We start from the raw sequence: 22,598 nt of genomic DNA on the forward strand, positions 1-22,598 counted from the left end.
TGGGAACATCACCACCTAGAAATTCCCCTCCAAACCATTCACCATCCTGACTTGGAAATGTATCGGCCGTTCCTTCTCTGTCGCTGGGTCAGAATCCTGGAACTCCCTCCCTAACAGCACTGTGGGTGTACCTACACCACATGGACTGCAGCGGCTCAAGAAGGCAGCTCACCCACCACCTTCTCAAGGGGCAATTAGGGATGGGCAAAAAAATGCTGGCCCACATCCCGTGAAGGAATAAGAAAAATGTCCAAGTGTCTCCAGACTATTCCCCAGCCCTCTGAGATCAGGTTGGGAGCAGGGTCTTGATCTATTTTTAAAGGAATTCCCAGAATGACTCCCATGACAGGATTCCTCTCGAGCGCTGGAACTCACTCTCGAGAACCATCTGGCTGAACGTGCAATTCACTCAAGAGTTCTCTGTCTCTTAAAATGAAACTATCCCTCCCTCCCTCTCGCACGTGGCTCCTTGAATTACACTCTCTCCCCTCTGCATTTAAACCCCATCACTAAAAGAAATGCATCCCATAATAGCTTCAGGACTTCAATCTTGAACAAAAGGAACTTCTTTTTTACTTCAAGGGAATCTCTCTCTGAAACATATTTAATTCAATATAAATTAAAACGTCATTGACGTGGAAACTATCTCAGCATGTGCTAAATCACCTTCTGCTTCTTTATATTTTGAGAATATAAAATCCTCAAATTGCCTTCAGAATCACGGCCTTTGGAGCAAAGAGACTTCTTGTTGGAATCTACCAGGCCAGAGCCGATTTAATAATCTGATTTAAGATTAATGATGCTGAAAATTTTTCCTTTTTTTCGAGGGGAAATAGTTCCGTGGAGAGAAATAGCGAGATGTTGATACATAAAACCCAGGCACCCATTGAAAATAGCATCACTTACTCACACCCTCATCCGCAGCACCCCTGTGCACTCTAGGACTAATTAAAAATAATTACAAAAGAATTACTGTATCCGTATATACGCCCACACGTATAATATTTACATTGCATATATAAAATAATCATCACTAGATATAACATTTAGGTTTCATATTACTGAGCAAGTTATCAATATAGCTGAAAAAAGCCACATGTTGTCGAAGCTTTTCACCTTGCACTCATCAGGACAATTCGCAAGAAAACCGAACAACAATTTATACTGCATGAGATTAGAGTGCTGATTGGCTCTAAATAATATGTGCATTGTATACATGGTATATCATTAGGCACCCCATATGTAATATTTAGATTTTATATGTGATATAAATATTACTAAACACATGTATTTTAAACATATTTAGTAATTGTGCTGAAGGTTAATTTGCTTTTGGATATTGCTTGGTACTTGCAATCTCCCCATCGACTTGGATCTAGTGGCTCTATATCTACACTGATTGATAGTGAAGAGCCAGTGCTGGCTAATAGTGCAAGTATTTAGCACATATTGTATTTACAACAGGGGGGACATTTATTTACCATATCATCCAAAAAAATAGTCTATGCCCTTTCATTGTCCTGTCTCGCCCCAGCCTGTTCCCAACCGCTAAGGCTCAGTGTAAAGAGCGAGAAGAGGGAATGAAAAAGGGAAAGTGAAAGGTCTGGGGAGAATGGGATTCCAGTTGCAGAAATCAGCAATGAATAGGGAGAGGGAATTCACACGTATGAAAAGAGGGAGAGAAGGAGATAAAAGGGGAAGGGAGGGAAAAGAAAGAGGAAGAAAATAAACAATGTCTGAAAAAGGGAATGATGGAGGGAGTACGTGGACGTGTCATATTCTGCCTGACTCACCACAAGATTCAACGTTTCTCAGGGATGTTGGCGTTAAATAGTTAATTATCATATTACAGCGGGATTAGAGAAGCAAATGAGTCAGTGAAAACACTTGGCATTGTCTCCAAAATCAACCCAGACACTTTGAAAACACAGACGCACACCTTCTTCAGCTCTCTGCCTGGGGGCAGGTCCAATCCACAGCCCCATCATATCCACCAGGGGTAGGGCAGGTCCCAAATCCACCTCATCCAGAATGGGGATTGAACCCCAATCTGATCCACACCAAACATCCAGCCTGCCCTGCCCCCCTGCCAAGGGGTCCAAGTTACTGTGGTGATATACACTTTTCCATGCATGTTGTAATCTGGAATGATGGACAGTGATGGTAGAGGGTCCAATTTGTTTCCATCTCTTGGCTGACCAGGAATCCCTCCCACTCTTACTGCCTGCCATTGGCATATGGTGGAAGGACACTCAACCTAGTTTGGCCATCAAATCCTGGAGTGGGACTTGAACCCGGAGTTTCAGCCTCAGGGGTAGGGAGGCACTACCCACTATACCACAAGACCTCCTACAGCGCACACTTCCAATAACATCCCCTTACCTTCTCCAACTCCAGCAGGTGGAACCTCAACACCTGAATGGCCTGAATCATCTGTAGGGAGAAAGAGGGGGTTCAGTCAATGGAATCCAGCAACTCTTTCGGGTCAGACCCCAGTCTAAACATCAGGGAGCTGCACCACACTCAGTGAGCCCCAGACACAGCATTCAAACCAGGAGACGTTTTCTGGGAAAGTCACATTTGGGTTTCGTTACAAATTTAGCTTGCAACAGTAACTGATTAATGAAATTAAATCCTCACTCAAACATTATTTTGTTAAACATGCAATTAAACATCATAGATTTCTGTTTAGATTTTGCATGGATTTTTAGAAATAATTTAACTTGGGAGGAAAGTTGCGATAGCAGACAGCCCTCTGTACCTTATCTATTCCCTCTCAAACAGTCAGTTCAAAATCAGCACAATTTAGATTTAAAACTCTAATTACCAAATTATCCAGTTCGGGGTTGGAGGAAAATAGAGGTTTTTCTGTTCGGATCTAGAAAATAAAAAAAAAAGTTTGACGACATTTTAGTGAATGTGACAGACTGGAAATAGTTAACTGCAGGAAATGTTTAAAACCTGAATCTGTAACTGGGGGAAAAACAGAATATCCAACTTACTCTGCATTAATGAATAAAGTACATCAGATATTTATAGCTACACACAACACTCACAGACACTTATAGTTACACACATACTCATAGTTATGCACAGACACACACAGTCACACAGACACAGACACTTACAGTTACACACACGGACAGACGCTGACAGTCATATGCACACAAACAAACAGACGCTGACAGTGCACACAGGTACAGGCACTAATAGTTACACACACAGGCACAGACACAAATAGTTACACACACAGTGCGCACAGGCACAGACACTCAGTTACACACACACAGACACTAATAGTTACACACACACACACAGAGGCACAGATACTAATAGTTACACACACATACAGTGCGCAAAGCCACAGACACTAATAGTTACATACACACACACAAACACACACACACAGTGCGCGCACAGGCACAGACACTAACAATTACACACAAACACAGGCACAGACACTAATAGTTACACACACAGTGCACACTGATACAGACACTAATAATTACAGACACACAGGCACAGACACTAATAGTTACACACACTCAGTGCACATAGGCACAGACAATAATAGTTACACACACAGTGCGCAGAGGCATAGACACTAAGAGTCACACACACACACACACACAGTGCTCATAGGCACAGACACTAATAATTACACACACAGAAACACACACACAGGCACAAACACTAATAATTACACACACACACCCACAGGCACAGACACCAATAGTTACACACACACACACCCACAGGCACAGACATTAATGGTTACACACACAGGCACAGACACTAATAGTTACACACACACACACACACACAGGTACAGACACTAATAGTTACGCACACACACTAATAGTTGCAGACACATACGCAAACAGACAGACAATCTCACACATACACATAATTTCTTTCACTCCACACATCTCTCTGACACCGCTACAGAACTACAAAAAAAAACACACACACCTTTCTTTGGAATCAACTGACCGGCATAAAGATGTAAATCCCCACTGGCACAATTACGTACCCAGTCTCCACATACACAGGTTCCATCGATTAAGCAGATATACTGACATATATACATTGACGCACATGTACAGACCGGCATGTGCTCCTACACACACACTCCGAGTCTACACACACACATTCGCCCCTCTGTCTCACACACACACACACACAGCCGACTTTGTGCCTGTCATTTATCTGCATGGGGGGCCGGGGACACTTTAGCAAGGGGCTTCGAGATTGTTGCTGGGCAGAGTAGCCGGTTTATAATGTTGTTATTGATTTAAAGTCTGGTTGTGTTTGGTGGTGGGGGAGGGAATAGAGAAATAAGACGGGTCTGAAGAAGCAGATTTGCCTCTTCCTTACCTCCCCCAACCCCTTCCCGACTCTTGAACCCCACCCAGTCCTCTCTCTGCCCCCGGTTCGAGGGATTTCCCCCCCCAGGGGTCTGAGCTCCCCAAGACAGCTGATTCCAATGACCACCAAATCCCTGTGATTCCCACCCCGGCCTGACCCTCTACTGTCTGATCAACTGGAGCCGCCTCGGGAGAGCCCAACTCATCCTCCAATCCACCCCCCCCCACCCCCTCCGACTCCTCAATCATCTATTCCGGGGGAAAACAAAATGAAATTAAGTCCATTGCAATCCGATTCCGAGTTGCCAGTGACGCTCACGTTAACATTGATTGTTATTAAATTAATCTCTGAGAAATTTACAAGTGGAGCTGAAATTAATCAGTCAGATTTCACACCCTTTTGCTTATCTCTCGGTGTAATTACAGACCCGATTATGATAATAGTCGAAATGTTGTTTAAAATATCTTTGCCTTCCCTGTTGTGTGTTTAGGATGGTCTGGTAAACCGATTTAAACCGATTTGTGGTTGATTTCATGGCTGAAGTCAGTGACCTCAAATATATTTAATGCATTGATCTGATTTTTAATGTGACTCGATATTCATACACGCACACACACACACAGGCACACAGGCACAATCCAAGGCACATTCTATTTATACCTTGTATCAACACAGTCCGCTGTGAATGACTGAGAATATGTGAGAGAATAGCTATAATTGTCCTTATGTGTGTGTGTGTGTGCGCGCGAGTATGACTGTCAGCGTTTATTCGTGTGTGTAACTATAAATGTCTGAGTGTCTGCGAGTATATGTGTGTGTAACTAAGTGTCTGTGAGTGTGTGTGTGTAACTCTAAGTGTCCGTGTGAGTGTGTGTAACTATAAGTGTCTGTCTGTGTGTGTGTGTATAACTATAAGTGTCTGTCTGTGTAACTATAAGTGTCTGTGTGTGTGTATAACTATAAGTGTCTGTGTGTGTAACTATAAGTGTCTGTGTGTGCGTATAACTATAAGTGTCTGTGTGAGTGTGTGTAACCATAAGCGTCTGTCTGTGTGTGTATATCTATAAGTGTCTGAGAGTGTGTGTGTGAGTAACTATAAGCGTCTGCCTGTGTGTGTATAACTATAAGTGTCTGTGTGTGTGTTTAACTATAAGTGTCTGAGAGTGTGTGTGTGTGTAACTATAAGCGTCTGTCTGTGTGTGTGTATAACTATAAGTGTCTGTCTGTGTGTGTGAGTAACGATAAGTGTCTGTGAGTGTGTGTATAACTATAAGTGTCTGTGTGAGTGTGTGTATCTATAAGTGTCTGTCTGTGTGTGTGTATATCTGTAAGTGTCTGAGAGTGTGTGTGTGTGTATCTATAAGTGTCTGTGTGTGTGAGTAACGATAAGTGTCTGTGAGTGTGGTTTCTCTGCAATGTTTAACCCACTCTCCGCCTTCACATACATTCTCAATCGTTCACAGTCTCCCTCAATGTAAAATTCGGATTCGGTTTCTCTCTCTCTCTCTCTCTCTCCAGACCTGTTTAGCAAACACTGCGATGTCTTCGTTGAAGGAATCCGATGAGCAGACATCGCCTCCGGCCACGCCGCAATCTCGGGGAGTGCATGTGGCTAATTCACATTTCTCAAAGACCAGAGCGAGCAAAGGGAACAGGGGGTGTCTGTGTTTGCGAGGGCGGGAGGGAGGGGGAGGGAGAGAGAGAGAAAAAAGATTTTCGTTATCAAAAACGAATATGAAAAAAAACACAAAAAGCACAATGTTGCCCCAAATTTTCCTAATATATCCGCTGAACTTCTTCCTAAACTATTCCCGAACCTTCACCCTTATCCCAAACTATTCCCGAACCTTCACCCTTATCCTAAATATTCCCTGAACCTTCCCCTTATCCTAAATATTCCCTGAACCTTCCCCTTATCCCAAACTATCCCCGAACCTTCCCCTTATCCCAAAATATTTCCCGAACCTCCCCCCTTATCCCAAACTATTCCCTGGACCTCTCCCATTAGGGCCGGGACTGTTCAAACTCTGAAGCAAATTGTTTACAGCCTGCAGAGCGAGAGAAATCAGGAGTGAGTGGGGTCGGTGGCTTAAAACCTTTGGTGAGACAAGGAAGATATTTATAACACAGCAAAATAATTACATTTAGAGTTTGGTGGAGGGGAGAGAGACCGAAATAATCGAAGCGGAAGCAGACAGACGGAAAATGAATAAATGAAATGTTACAGATAATTTAGCAAAACACGAAAAAACAAACGTTATGTAGAGAATTAAATATAAATCTGGTGCTTTCATGATTATAAGAAAAATGATAAATGTCTCAAAATTAAGGATTTGCCGACAGGAGTTATCATTTAGCCTTATTCCAGGGGCAGGAGATGGGGTGAAGTATCAAAAAAAGACAATTTTATACACAGCCCAACTGCTAACATTGCATAGCCGCTGTGACTGGTACAAAATAAGAGATGGCATGTGAATATATGGCAAAAATGCAGAGGGGGCGAATTTACTAGAGAGAAATGGCACATTTCCACGCTCTTAGAACAGGGCAAGTGTACATTATATATATAAAACACACACTTGGTGCATGTGCAATGTTTAAAGTGCGGGGAGATATAACTTCCTCTTCAAATCTCCCAGACCAGGCCAAATTTGGGGTGGGGGGGGGATGTTAAGCGAGCAACTGGCTCTCGGAACAGATGGGGAACCCCATTTATTTTGGGAACTCATTTCTGTTTGTCAACACACTAAAGGGAAAATATTCATACCCAGTTAGCTGCGCATTAAAAGCCGGTCTGGGCGCTAATTCGGCGACTGTGCAATATTTGGTAAGACGAAAAATGTTGACAACGCTTTTCACTGCTAGCCTTTTCCCCCACCCACCCCTCGTACCAACAGCAGAGAAAATAAACAGCCGGGTCCAATGTTTAAGTAAGAATAACTTCAAATTGTATTTAACTTAACCCCAGATAAAATTAAAACCTGCCCATTGGCCGCACAGTAACAAAGATCAGCTCATTACTGGCACAGGGCAGGGCGTTAAGTACATTTTTGCGTGATTAACACACAGTTCCCTTCGACCCTCGCCCCCCCCAGACTGCAATTATGCTTTAACATTTGACTAGAAGATGTGGAATATATATATATATATTTATTTTTAAAAATGAGTCGGCCGCAAAAGCGTTTTTTTTAATTTGCTTTGAAAAATAAGCTCCGCATCCGAAGCCAAGGGGACCCCCAGAAATTAAGCAACTGTTTAAAAATTAGAGAGCGGCACAATTTCGCCGAGAGCCGAGGAGCTCAGAAGCCAGTGTAGAAATCTTCGCCCAGTTCCCGCACAGATTCAGATACTTGCAGAGAGGGAGGAGAGGAATCGGAATGATTTTCTTTACTATATATATATATATATAAACAAATAAACTTCAATTGAGGATAATGTTTAATGTAGGGGCTGTCACTGTTATTGAGATTTAAAGTGCTCGTGGTCGTGGTGGACGTTAAATACACAAAAAAAAGTCATAAAATGCAGAATTGTTAGGGAAATAGCGACAGGCGAAAATATACTTTTTAAGTCGCTTCAAATGCGCCTCAGTTGAACAGAACTCGAACGGGGTCAGTATAACATTGTTCTCCTGTTAGCACCTGTCTGGAAACCTCCAAATTTAAGTCGTTCCTCGCCCCCACCCACCCCACCCCACCTCCCCGCTCTTCTGTACCCCACCCTCTATCCTTTTCCCAGCTATTCAACCGGGGGGGTGTGGGGTGTGGATATTCAGGTGGTTTCACAGGCTGGCAAATGGAGCAGGGCTTTCCACAGTTCTTGCCCCTGTCTGACCTGACTTACATGACTTAGTTCTCCCCTCACCCCCACCCCCCACCCCCCCACCAGCCCCTCGCGTGGAGTTTGGCTGAACAATCATGGTCCAGTTTCCAACTCAGGCCCCACCACCACCCCGGGGACAGACGAGCAGTCCCCTGAGCTGGGTACATACATCTCTATGTTAGCAAAATAGAAGGCATCATTCTGGCCAGGAATTAACTTGGGCTGAGGGTGTTGAAATGTGCAAGTAATAAATGAAAGTGAGTGAACTAGCAAAGTTCTTAAAATATATATATATATATACTGAACTCAGAAGGAATCTCTAGCCTGGTGTGAAATGTCTAATTATTGCCTTTTAATAATTGTGTAGGGTTGCAGTTGGAGTTGAGACAGGAGTGTGCCTCTGCCCTCCTTGACTCACAACAGTTAAACATTTTAGAAATTGAAAACTGAGCGATATCAAACACTGGAAGTCGAGTTTCTGCATAGGGATGAGTGTTTCTTTCTAAATAAATGCCACCCCCTCTCTCCCAATCCCACACTCCCTTTAACTCCCACACAACCGAATTGGTGGGGGTGACTGCCGAGATCAGAACACCGCCCTCAGCGCCCCCCAGGCTCCTTACATTGAACCTCAGATATTTTCTTTAAAGAAAAAGGGACGAGGGTGGGGTGGGGGGTTTGCAAAATGTAACCTCTCAAAATCAGACACGGAAATCCGTGTCGGAGGCGAGGAACACATGTAGCTTGACCCCTGAAACAGGGGCTGTGAAAATTTGAAAGGGTGGGTGGGGTGGGGTGGAGAGAGAGAGAGAGAGAGTGGGGGGGTCACACACACACTGGGTGTTTATTGCTGCTTACACACTGTGCTAGTGGCGATGCTGGTTAATGGGTGTTTGAGAATGTGTAACCATTTCCCCAACCCCCCCTCCAAAAAAAAATAGGGACTCAGTCCCCCCACCCCGGAGGGTCTAACTTTCAGTTCTGAACTGGGGTTGGGGATCGAGACCCTTCCCCTCTCCCCAACCCCCACCACCACCGCCCCCCCCCCACCCCCACAAGGGGGGCGGGGGGAGGGGGGGGGGACAGCTCACAAGACCCCCACCTCCCCTTCCCCCCCTCTCTTCCACCACATAACTTAGAGGACTTTTTGGGATCTGGGATAAAAAAAAAGATACAGGGTGAGATTGGGATTGTTCCTGTTTATAAACACGACCTGATCCGTGGTTCCAAAAATCCAAATACTTCTAACCTCAGATTTTCTGTTTAAAAATCCCCCTCCCCCCAACCTTTCCCATCGCAGACAGGAGAATATTTCCAATTTTAAGATTTTTGTTGCTGGATATAAATAGGGATTTTTTTTTTTGGCTTAAAAAAAAACTAGAGTTTGTTTTCTAGGATTCTCGCCTGCAAATAATTTCTTTCCTGCCTATTTCCCCTCGACCTCATGCTCCTGTTAGTTACTTCAACTGTTCTGTTCCTGCTTGCTATTATTTTCCCCCTCACCACTTCGTCCTAACTCTACAATTAAAGTTTAACTAATACCCCCCAATATTTCTCCTGTTCCCACACCTGATTGTCCACAGCTACCCCTTGAGCTGAAGAGGTTTCTCTCTTTGTTCCCCACCCACCCCCAAAACATTAATGAGCAAACTTTTCATTGCCAGACCTCGATCTCCCCTCATCACCCCCTCCACCCACCCACCTCCCACGCTTTATGTCCCTGAACTTTCCCAGCCGCTTACCCATAGATTGCGTCCTTCTCTCTCTTGAGGCTATCGTTGACACTGTTGCCGAGGCTGGACGGCAGGCTGGCCCGGTGAGGGGTCCCTCCGGGCGGGTAATGTTGGGCATGGATACCGGGGCCGTGGCTCAGATGGTGAGGCAGATTGCGGGATGCGTGTGTGTCCCCGAAGCTGGTCATGGACACCCCGTCCATCCCATAGTGGGACAATTCATCGTACTGCCAATAAAAGGGGGTAAAGGTTAATTAAAAAAATATAAATTAAGAGAGTCAAGCCACAGCTGCATTTTTTGTTTAGAAAACACATTTGAAATTCTCCAAAACACAATCGACTTAACACCATAAATCTCACTCAGACCATGAACTAGAAAAAATATACACAAAAACCTATCAAAACACACAAATGCAGAAGCAGAAGTCTCCCATCCCAACAAACACACACACTTCATATCATTAAACGATACACTCTCGGGAAAAGACACACACACAAAGTCAGCACAGACATAAAATGATCCCTCACTTTCTTCAAACTCATTTTTAAGCCAGACTATATGGGCTTCCCCCTGAACTTAGTCCATTCACCGCCACAGCCTCCAAACTCACCGCGGCTGCCACTATATTCACAGCCCCCAAAACTGGCCCACCGCCCTCTCTCGCTAAAGGACCACGTTAAAGGTCCGAACACCTACTCGGTAAAATCAAGTGTAAATCCACTTCCCCCGAACACTCTCGAAATGATCCCCAAAAAAAAAATCTCACACACACACACACACACACACACACAATTCACCGTCGCCAAAGCAAACAAACAATTAACCAAAACACGGGGCTTAAATCACCATAAACAGGCTATTAAGTTAAAAGTACCATTATCGGCATTGTAAAATAGATCACAAGACACTCCCAGATTCGTGTTACAGTATTTATGAACAGTTATATTACTGGGATATCTCTCTCTCTCTCTCTCTCTATATATATAAAAACTAGACTGTGATTTTTTTTTTAATGATCTATAACAGTCACAAAAAGAAGCGTTTTAATTAAGTCCAAGTACACTTTCTCAAATTAACAGACTGCACGGTGGAATTCTGCAATCTACAGCAAGATTTAAAAAAATACTTTCAAAAATTGTACATCACCCACACACACACACACACAAAAAGAACATTCAAAATATCCCGCACAAGTGTCCAAAACAGAAACCATCAAAACCATCACCAAAAAAAAACCCACTGGGTTTTTTTTTTAAACAAAAGAAATGAGACGAAACACGCCAGTAATAAATACAAACAGCGACCCGTCCTTTGACATCAGTCCACAGAATAAGAAATCTGTGTCTTATCTACCAAGAGATACAGAGAATAAACAAGAGCCGTGACCACAGCGGGCCTTCCTGCCTCCTCAAGCCGGCGAGCGGGACTCTGCGGGCGGCTAGGGCAATCAGGATCGCCCGGGGTAGCAAGCTGTCTCTCCCATACCTACCCTTTGTGCCATTGGCCAGCGTGTTTTAAAGCTATTCTTGGGTATTTTTGCACCCCTTTTAATGTTAATACACAGCCGATGTTTTTTTTTGTTTTGTTTTGCTAGATGATTATCTTCGATGGAGATTACAACCTTATTTGCCAGAGATTGGAAGATGATTCTCTCTCTCTCTCTCTCTCTCTTGATTATTGATATATGTATATGTGTGTGGGTTGGTAAATTTTTTTTTTTGGTTGAAAAATTGTACAAAAAATAAAAGAGAGAGGAATCCCAGCTCCAGCTATAGCGATCCAAGGCGGAGCAGAGGAGCCGTCAGGAAAGATGTGAGTGGTGCTGCATCTCCGGGTCTCTGCCGCTTTGGGCTGTCCATCAGAAACGGTGCTGTCACTTTTCCAGATGAATGATGATCTAACCCTAGGAGGGAGGGAGAGGGAGGGTGGGGGAGAGAGATAGAGAGAGAGAGAGAGGGTGGTGGTGGTGGTGGAGAGAGCGGGAGGGGGGCAGGGAGGGTGGGTGGGTGGGGGGTGGGGGTAAGGAAAGCTTGTAGAGAGCCCCCCCTCTCTTTTCTACACCTTTCTGCTCAGATCAGCTTTCACCGACAAACAGATGGACACTTCTCTCCCTCTGTCTCTCCCTCTCTGTCTCTCTCCCTCTCTCCCTCTGTCTCTCCCTCTCTGTCTGTCTCTCTCTCTGTCTCTCCCTCTGTCTCTCCCTCTCTCTCTGTCTCTCTCTGTCTCTCCCTCTCTCTCTGTCTCTCTGTCTCTCCTTCTGTCTCTCCCTCTCTCTGTCTCTGCCTCTCTCTCTTTCTCCCTCTCACACTCTCTTTCTCCCTCTCTCCCTCTCTTTCTCTCTCTCTTTCTCTCTCTTTCTCCCCCTCACTCCCTGTCTCTCTTTCTCACTCTCTCTTCTCTCTCCCTTTCGCTCTCTCTCTCTACCTGGCTCTCTTTCTCCCTCTCACTCTGTCTCTCTCTTTCTTCCTCTCACTCTGTCTCTCTCTCTCCCTTACTCTCTCTCTCCCTTTTTCTCCCTCTCACACTCCCCCTCTCTCTGTCTGTCTCTCCCTCTCACACTCTCTCCCCCCCCCTCTCTCTCTCTCTCTCTCTCTTTCTCTGTCTGTTTCTCTCTCTTTCTCCCTTTCACTCTCTCTCTCTCTCTCTCTCTACCAAAAGGAACTTCCCATTCCAGGCGAATCAATGTGAAAGTCTCAGGGACGCTCTCAATCTATCTCTGCATCAGCCTGAAGTCACAATCTGGAGTCCCACAATAGAGAGAGAGAGCAGCTTAAAGCGGCCCTTCCCCCTTCCCTCTCCCCCCACCCCCCCCACCTCAGTGCAGACTGGGGTGCTTTTAGAAGAAAGGAGGGAGAGGGGAGGGTGGCTGCAGGGGTTTCCTGATGTTTGCTCCGATCCGGTGACTGTATGTGGCCCAGATGCTGTCTCTGTCTCTCTCTCTCTGTGTTCGGTGCAGCCGAGAAGCAATGTGCAGACCCGGAAATACAGGCGCCTCTGCAACTCGCTCCGCTCCACTCGCAGCCCCAGATATCAAGGGATCAGGAATCTTTGGATGGCTCTTTCCAGCAGGCGGAATAATGTGCATTCATTTCCCAAACACCACCGCACGTTAACCCTTGCAAGGAGGGCAGGGCCACTCTGAGAGTCTATTCCCAGGCTTCAGTCCGGCGATGTAACACTTTCCCTGAGTTCCACCTTATTATTGGCTCGCTGCGGGCAGCCAGGGGGTGGGGGGTGGGGGGGGGAGTGAATTTTGCTGCCTATCCAGTTTCTGAAATGCAAATGGGACTGGGGTGTGTGTGTTGGGGGGGTTGTTTGCTGGTGGTGGCGAGTCAGCCAAAGCACGTGTTATAAAAGGATAGTGGCCAGTGATCCTGGCATGTCTCTCCTGGGACGTGTTGGTTGGTGACAGGGTGAGATGACCTCCCCCCCCCCCACCCTTTCTGGCCAAAAAGCACAGCAAGAGGCAACCCAAAATCTGCCTGGCTCCAAAATGTCCTTCTGCGCGACAGCTGAGAGTCTCAAGGAGTTGCATTTGTATAGCCACCCTTAGGAAGGCAGGGTGTCATCAACTGTGCCGTATTTTAAGGGGTTGCCCCTTATTTCGACTGTTTGCCCCACAGCGCGCCTCTCTTTTTTTAACCTTATTTCTATGGCAACCGGCGACAAACTGAGCCTGGGAGCCTCCTCCCCTCTGTGAGTACTATTGGGAACATTTGCCAACAGCTGGGAGGGGGGTGGTGGGAGGGGCGGGTGTAGGAACAGAGGACTTTGGAGCAGGAGTAGGCCCATTAGCCTGTTCCGCTGTTCGGTAAGACCATGGTCGGCCTGGTTGTGGCCTCAACTCCACATCCCCCACCTCCCCCTCCCAACCCCCACCTCCCCCTCCCAACCCCCACCCCCCAGCCGTATCCCTTGGGCAGGGTTTTCCCGCCCCGCCAACGGGCTTCTGGCTGGGCTGCCGAATCTCCCGTGGCGGCTCCCGCCACAATGGGGCTGGGAAATTCCGGTCCTTGACTCCCCGGTCCATCAAACATCTGCCGAGCGTTGATGACTTCACTCAACAAGTCTGTTGCGCGGCACTGTATCAAGCGGCCTTTTGGAAGTCTATGTACACCACATCAACTGCATTGCCCTCATCAACCCTCCCTGTTGCATAGGTGGGGAGAGGGGATACCCCATCCTCCCCTTTTAGGGTCACCAGCAGCCCATTTCCACCCCCATCTCACAGTCAGTGTCCCTTACTTTAATACTTGAGAGTTTCTCATCCTGGATAAAAGTGTCCCAAATCTCACCACAGAAGAATTCCGAAACGCACTTTGGGACTGGTCCACATAAGAAGAGGTTAAGGCAAGTGATGGAAAGATTCATTAACCAGGTGGAGACAAAATGCTGAGGACGCCGGGAATCTGGAATAAGAATGGAAAGTGCTGGAAATACTCAGTAGGCCTGACAGCATCGGTGGAGAGAGAGAGAGATAGAGTTAACGTTTTCAAACCACGTGACCCTTTTTCAGAGCCACACAGACTCGAAACAGCTCAGTTCGTGCTCTGAAGAAGAGTCATACGGACTCAAAACGTTAACTGTGTTTTTCTCTTCAGGCTCTGTCAGACCTGCTGAGCCTTTCCAGCATTTTCTGGGGGTTTTTTTTCACTCAGTCATCTTAGCTGGCCACAAACAAAGGGCACGATTCACCAACAAAGAAAGACTTGCATTTATGTAGCTTCCTTCCCTGTTGTAGGACAGGCACAGCAAACCCCCACAAACAGCAACGCGACAATGACCAGATCATCTGTTTTTAATGATGTTGATTGAGGGATAAATGTTGGTCAGGGGGGAACTTAAATAAAAAAAAACAGAAAATGCCGGAAAATCTCAGCAGCTGTGGAGAGAGAAACAGAGTTAATGTTTCGAGTCTGAATGACCCTCCTTCAAATGCCACAAACACCTTCTTCCACAGGTGCTGTCAGACTTGCTGAGTGTTTCCAGCATTTTTTTTGTTATTTCAGGTTTCCAGCATCTGCGGTGTTTTGATTTCACCAGGAGAACTTCCCTGCCCTTCTTTGGAATTGTATCTTGGGACCTTTCGCATCTGCTCCTTCTGTTCTGCGCTCAAATGTCATCCTACGTTTTGTGCTCAAGCCTCTGGACTGGGACTCGAACCCACGGTGTCTGAATCAGAGCCGGGTGTAGGCCGCACAATACATTCGACCATTCCACATCCGAAATGATTGAACGTTATGCAAAGATGATGTGGAAGGTCAAAGTCAAGGGGATGGGCTGTCAGGTCCATCACTAAATAGGCACTGGTTCTATCTGAAACTTGTTATTGCCACCGAGGGCACCCTATCCCGGTGACATCTAGGTTTCTTGGAGGAATCAAATAGAACTGCAAGAATTTCACATCACTGAATCTGACCACATAGCCCAACTGGCCTACGCCAATGTATATGCTCCAAATGAGCCTGCCCCTCGATCGTTCATCTAACCCCATCAATACCCCCTTCTATTCCTTTCCCCCTCGTGTACTCACCTAGCTTCCTAAAATCTCTGCTGTTCACTTCAACCGCTCCATGTGGGAGCAAGTTCCAAGTTCTAAGCATTCTCTGAATGGAGGGATCTCTCCTAGGTTTCTTCATGGATTTATTAGTGGCTATCGTACATTTATCAGCCTCAGTTTTGGACACCCACAGATTTGGAAACACCCTCTCTACATCTGCATTTGGTCCCTTGAGTCAAGATGATGGCTCAGTAGCTTAATCCGGGTTAGATGTGGCATGGTTTGCACAGAGCAGGTTCTGCTTGATCTCAGAAGGGGATAGAATCAGTGGCCAGGCTATTACTAATCAGTGGTCATGTCCTCTTATTAAACACATTGTTCATTCTGATGATTGCACGATGTTCAGCACCATTCATGACTCCTCAGATACTGCAGCAGTCCATGTTGAAATGCAGCAAGACCTGGACAATGTCCAGGCTTGGGCTGACAAGTGGCAAGTAACAATTATGCCACACAACTGCCAGGCAATGACCATCTCCAACAAGAGAGAATCTAACCATCACCCCTTGACATTCAATGGCATTACCATCACTGAATCCCCCACTGTCAACATCCTGGGGGGTTACCATTGACCAGAACCTGAACTGGACTAGCCATATAAATACAATGGCTACAAGAGCAGGTCAGAGGCTAGGAATCCTGTGGCGAGTAACTCACCTCCTGACTCACCAAAGCCTGTCCACCATCTACAAGGCACAAGTCAGGAGTGTGATGGAATACTGTCTGCTTGCATGGATGAGTGCAGCTCCCACAACATTCAAGAAGCTCATCACCATCCAGGACAAAGAAACCTGCTTGATTGGCACCCATCCACCACCTTAAACATTCACTCCCTCCACCATCAATGCCCCATGGCAGCAGTATGCACCATCTACAAGTTGCATTGCAGCAACTCGCCAAGGCTTCTTCGACAACACCTCACACACCCACGACCTCTGCCAGCTGGAAGGACAAGGTCAGCAGACAGGGAGACAACTGCACCTCCAAGACACTCACCATCCTGACTTGGAAATATATCAATGTTCTTTCACTGTTACTGGGTCAAAACCCTGGAACTCTCTGCCTAACAGATCTGGGGGGGGCACCCACATGGACTGCAGCGGTTCAAGAAGGCGGCTCGCCATGGCCATCTCAAGGGCAATTAGGGATGAGCAATAAATGTTGGCCTAGCCAGCAATGCCCATATCCTGTTAATCAATAAGGCAGCATGATGAGAAAACTGGTCCTGTACTGTTGTCCTGTATCTGTATAAAGTGGCCAGCAATGGTAGTGGGAAGGTAATTTCTGCAGGGGCTATGAACTTAGACCTGTAACAGTTCGGTGGTCTTTAGTATTTTTTTATTGTTCAAATGAAACTTGGAACTGGTAGCCTTTCAGCAGAAGCTCCACAGCCATGACAGGACATTGAAGTAGGACCAATGGTTGTTTGTACAGTAGACCTAGGTCTAGCTATATGTAGCAGGAAGAGCTAACAATACTGCATCTGGCTTATGTCAAGTCTGGAAGCCAATCTTGATGTAGGCAGCGAGCATGGACTATCAGCATCTGAAGAACAATACCCCAGTGGGCATCAGTGTCCTTTGGGACCGGTAAGGGGAGAATATTGGAAGCCAACAGCTGTATACTCATTCTTACCACTAGGGAGTGCTAGCTGTAACCAGGGCAATTCTTGCCAAATTAGTCCCAAAGCCTCCTGTGCCATTAGCTGTTTGGAGAATAGCTGACTGGCGTTACAGCAAACCTTTACAGAGATAGCTCGGAGCTCTTGAGAAACTGGGTTCAAGCCCCTGTCCGGAACCTTGGGCCCATAATCCAGGCTGATGCTGCAGGAGAAGTATTGAAGGAGTGCTGCACTGCGAGAGGTGCCATCCTTTTGAATGGGATGTAAAACTGACGCTCTAGCTGCCTCATGGACATTAAAAAAAAATTCTACGTCATTCTTTCGAAGGAGATCGGAGTTTGGGGTTTGGGGTTTGGGGGGGGGGGAGGTGGTATCAGTATCCTGGCTAATATTTATCCATTATTACTTACTGAATTAAAGACTTACCAATATAGGGAGGGGTAATACCTCAGAATCATTAAGACATAGCGAGACACACTAACTCGCACTTGTGCACTGATAAACACAAACGCTCAGCTACTCTGAGGTTGAATTGTGTCGGTGCAGCCACACAACAGTTTTATGGACACAGTCACACAGACACTTAGGCCAGGCTTGGCATCACTAGACAGAGCCTAAGTGTGAGATGTTCAGCTGCACCAGGCCTTAAAGGAGCAAACTATGTGGACGGAGTTATATAAAACTGGCTTGTATCCCCTTGAGTTTAGAAGTTTAAGAAGCAACCTCATTGAGGCATTTAAAATGTTGAGAGGATTTGAAAAGGTAAATAGAGGGAAACGATTTCCTCTGGTGGGGACGAAAGAGCTGAATCTTAAAACTAAAGCTAGCTCATTCAGGAGTGAAATCAGGAAGCAATTTTTCACACAAAGAGTCATGGAAATCCGAGATCTATCACCCAAAGAATTGTGCAGAGGGGTCAATTGAAAATTTCAAAATTGAGATTGATAGATTCTTGCTGGGCATTAGGGGCTAGTGGGCAAACATGGGTACATGTGGGTAGATTAACCATGATCTAATAGAAGGTTGGAACGGGCTCAAAGGGCTGAATGGCCTCCTTCTGATCTATGATCCTGTATACTGGCAATTTTCTTTATAACCAAGAAACATAAATTCTAACAGAAAATGCTGGAAAAACTCAACAGGTCTAACTGTGGAGGGAAAAACAGAGTGACGGATTCCATACGGACTTGAAACGTTAACTCTGTTTTTCTCTCCACAGACGCTGTTAGATCTGCTGAGTTTTTCCAGCACTTTCTGTTTTTGTTTCAGATTTCCAGCGTCTGCAGTATGTTGCTTTTAACATTAATTCTAGGTTGTTACACAGGTAAAAGGCGATGTCCAAGTGTATTCTGCCAAGTTCTCTGTTTCACTTATGTTTCCCCATCATTTTCTCTCACTCTTCTGCACTCTCCTTCCTTCCTTCAATTTTGCTTTTCACCGTCTTCCTCACATTGGGGTTTGCAACAGTTTTTGCTTCATTCGGTAAAAGTACATCTCCCAGCGTCGGTAGCAAGTCTGAAATTCCTCCCTTGTTAAAACTGCAAGTCCTGCTGTCAAAAAAAGTATCATCAGTCTTCATGCCCCTGCCTTGGGGTCAAGACTCCAGTTTTAAGCTGCACTTGAGGCCTCAATCTAAGTTGGAGCTCTGGTGCCATGCTGAGAGAGTGCTGAGGATGTGGGCGTCGCTGGCAAGGCCATGCATTTGTTGCCCATCCCTAATAGCCCTTGAACTGAGTGGCTTTCTAGGCCTCTTCAGAGGGCAGTTAAGGGTCTGCGGTCACATGTAGGCCAGACCAGGTAAGGTTGGCAGATTTCCTACCCTAAGGGACCTTAGCGAACCAGGTGGGTTTTAACAACAATCGATGATAGTTTCATGGTCACCACTACTGAGACTAGCTTTCAATTCCAGATTTATCAACTGAAGTTAAATTTAATTGGATTTGAACCCATTTCCTCAGAGCATTAACCTAGATTACGAGTCCAGTGACATTAACATTGTGCCACCAACTGCCCCTGGCGATGTTGTTGGGCGTATTCCCTTCCACATGAGACTTTGAAGCAAATTCTTGTCTTCCTGCACTAGCTGATGTAGCAAAAGAGCCGGAGAACTGTCCTGCCTAACACTTAACCATCGGCCAACATCACTATAACAGGTTAATCTGACCATTTATCACCTATGTCATTGATGGAATCTTATTTGAAAATTGGTGGCTGTGTTTGCCAACCCAACAGTGACTATACTTGAAGAAAAGTAATAATTGGATATTTGGAATGATACAGCACAGAAGGAGCTTTGCTCCATTCGTTCCATTGTGCCCATTCCAGCTCATTTAAAGAACTACACAATTACTCCCACTCTGCTTCCTCTTTGTCCATCATCCTGCACTTTTTCCCCTACAAGTATTTATCCAATTTTCTTTTGAATGTTATTATTGAACCTGTTTCCACCACGCTTTCTGACACAGCTTTCCACTCACACCAACTCTTGATGCAAAATATATTCTCCCTATCTCCCATCTTATTCTTCTGCCAATTACCTTGAATCTGTGTCCTCTGGTTAACAATCCTCCAGCCAATGGAAACAGTTTCTCAGGATCTGAAGAGCATTGAGATGTGCTGCGAAGATGCAAGTTCCATGACTGAAGAACTGATATCATCATGATGTATGTTGAGTTCACCCAATCACTATTGCTCGGTTCTCTTGCCCCACAATGAAAGATATTGAGTTACTTCAAGCCTACACAGGCCACTCAGCCCAAGTTGGGCTGGTGTTTCTGCTACACACAAGCCTCCGCCCAGTCCTCTTCATCTGATACTATTAGAATATTCTTTTATTCCTTTATTCCCCTCAATCTAGCTTCCCATTAAATATGTGTAAGCTATTCATCTCAGAAAACTCCATGAAACATCTTGAGAGTCAACACTTGAATGTATAAGATCACAAAGCTGAGGCAAGAGGACAAGATACCTCAATCTCATTCTTTTGGGTCTCTCACCAATCATAGGGGAGTCCTACATGTCTACGTATCAACAGGACAAAGACCATGTGCATAGGTGTACACATGGCAGGCTCACAATATCCATGTTTCCGCTATCTCTCACCTGTATACTCCCTGACCCAGTTATATGCATGGGCAGTCAGTCAATTGTGATTTTCTTTGAGTGGCACGCTCTAGAACAGTTGTCTTCACTATTTTTCAAGCAAGGGCCACTCTAGCAAAAAACCTGCAGTGTGAGAGCCACATCGACTACTAAATTATCATTGCTTACTACCCCAGTAACTCATTTGGGCCAAAAAAAATACGCAACACCAATGGGTGAATACTCTGCTAGTTCAATGGTGGTTGCTATGGTAATATAATGGTTACTATACAACGCACGTACTTAGATATACTTATTGGCGCACATTGTACCATGTCGTCAATGTGACATGTAAAGATGGCTGACTTTTGATAGGCTCGGTACACATTGCAGGGTTGGGTTCCCGCTCACCATGACCCTCTGAGGATAAAGCGGTTACTGAACATGGACGGACGGAGTCGGGGAGCTGCACTTTACGGTGATGTGTGCCGCCGCTGGCTCAAGGGTCTTGCAGTGAAGGACACGGCTCCAGAATGTGCCTTTGGTCGCCCAGCAAGGCAGGTGCCAGCATCAAAATGAGAAACATGCACACATACAACTTCCCTGCTCACCCATTCTTCGATTTTAATCTTCAGCTCCTACCCCACCCCCTCTCCTTGTCCTGAGATGATGCTCCCTCAGTGTGAAACCATTCAATGGGCAAGTGGTCATTGTCCTGTGCATTGCCCAAATGACCATCATTCGTAGAATTTACAGCCTAAAAACAGGCCATTTGGCCCATTTGGTCCATGCTAGTTTATGTTGCGCACAATCCTCCTCCCACCCTTTGTCATCTAATCCTATCAGCATGTCCTTCTAACTAAATGTATTGGAAGCTCTTCAGAGAAGCTTTACCAGACTAATACCTGGAACGGGTGGGTTATCTTATGAGGAAATGTTGGTCAGACTAGGCTTGTATCCGCTGGAGTTTAGAAGAGTAAGAGGCAACTTGATTGAAGCACATAAGGTTCTGAGGGGTCTTGACAGGGTGGATGTGGAGAGGATGTTTCCTCTTATGGAAAAATCTAGAACTAATGGGGTCACTGTTTAAAAATAAGGGGTCGCTCATTTAAGACAGAGATGTGGAGAAATTTTTCTCTCAGAGGGTCGTGAGCCTTTGGAACTCTCTTCCTGAAAAAGTGGTGGAAGCAGAGTCTTTGAATATTTTTTAAGGCAGAAGTGGTCGCCTAACTACAGGAAGGATATCAGTAAGATTGAGAGAGTGCAGAGAAGATTTACTAGGATGTTGCTGGGTCTTCAGGAGTTGAGTTACAGGGAAAGATTAAACAGGTTAGGACTTTATTCCTTGGAGCGTAGAAAAATGAGGGGAGATTTGAAAGAAGTTTACAAAATTATGAGGGGTATAGACAGAGTAAATGCGAGTAGGCTCTTTCCACTTAGATTAGGAGATATAAACACGAGAGGACATGGCTTTAGGGTGAAAGGGGAAAGGTTTAGGGGGAACATTAGGGGGAACTTCTTCACTCAGAGAGTGGTGAGAGTGTGGAACGAGCTACCATCTGACGTGGTAAATGCGGGCTCACTCTTAAGTTTTAAGAATAAATTGGATAGATACATGGATGGGAGAGGTCTGGAGGGTTATGGACTGGGTGCAGGTCAATGGGACTAGCGGAATAATATTTCGGCACAGACTAGAAGGGCCGAATGGCCTGTTTTTCTGTGCTGTAGTGTTCTATGGTTCTAAAGTGGATAGATTCTTGGTAAGCAAGGGGGTGATAGGTTATCGGGCGTAGGCGGGATGCAGATTTCAGGTTACTATCAGATCAGCCATGATCTTATTAAATGGTGGAGCAGGCTCGAGGGGCTGAATGGCCTTCTCCTGCTCCTTGTTTGTAAGCTCCACTAAATGCTCTTTGCCTCAACTACACCATGCGGTAGCAAGTTTCCTCTTCGAACTGAGTAAAGAAATTTCCCCTCACTATTTTATTGGATCATTAGTGACATTCTTATATTTGTGAAATTTAGCTTTGGACTTTGCCACAGCAGGAGACATCCTCGCTGCCTCTAACCTATCAAACTCCTTCCCAATTTTAAAAGACCTCGATTAGAGGGAAAAAAGCCCCAGGCTGCTCGATTTTCCCGATGGCAATAGCCTCTCACTTCTGACTTCACCCTTGTAAATCTCCTGTGCGAGTTGTGCCATTGAGCATCAAGGGGCCATCCCATTGTTCAGGGCGTCCCCAGCGAACTCTCGCCCTGTATCCACACTACCAGCTTAAGGATTGCTGACCCCAATAAGGCGTCGGCGAACTTGGTAGAATGGGGTAGGGTTATTTTTTTTTTTTAAAAACTTCTTTCCGATTTCAAAAATCCCTGGGACACCTGAAAATAGCTGATGTGAATAAAGAGGTA

The 22,598-nt window shown here is 45.5% G+C and overlaps 1 protein-coding gene across 9 annotated transcripts in view; it reads right to left on the reverse strand.

Annotated features, from left to right (window-relative positions):
* Positions 1–22,598, reverse strand: part of LOC144671454 (homeobox protein Meis1-like) — a 464,290-nt gene that overhangs the window by 337,220 nt on the left and 104,472 nt on the right. For 3 of the 9 annotated variants that reach the window (XM_078533376.1, XM_078533369.1, XM_078533377.1), the window contains exons 2-5: positions 9,933–10,150; positions 5,889–6,030; positions 2,828–2,878; positions 2,383–2,433 (exon numbers count right to left, since the gene is read on the reverse strand). In XM_078533376.1, coding sequence (XP_078389502.1) covers positions 2,383–2,433; positions 2,828–2,878; positions 5,889–6,030; positions 9,933–10,150 — 462 coding nt within the window. Of the gene's footprint in view, positions 1–2,382; positions 2,434–2,827; positions 2,879–5,888; positions 6,031–9,932; positions 10,151–10,411; positions 10,422–10,451; positions 10,527–10,616; positions 10,857–11,222; positions 11,250–11,413; positions 11,886–22,598 lie in introns of those variants that run through there. The other 6 variants (XM_078533371.1, XM_078533373.1, XM_078533372.1 and 3 more) reach the window with 6 other exon arrangements.

The sequence above is a fragment of the Cetorhinus maximus genome, chromosome 32 (assembly GCF_964194155.1).
Source record: "Cetorhinus maximus chromosome 32, sCetMax3.hap1.1, whole genome shotgun sequence".
NCBI lineage: Eukaryota > Metazoa > Chordata > Chondrichthyes > Lamniformes > Cetorhinidae > Cetorhinus > Cetorhinus maximus.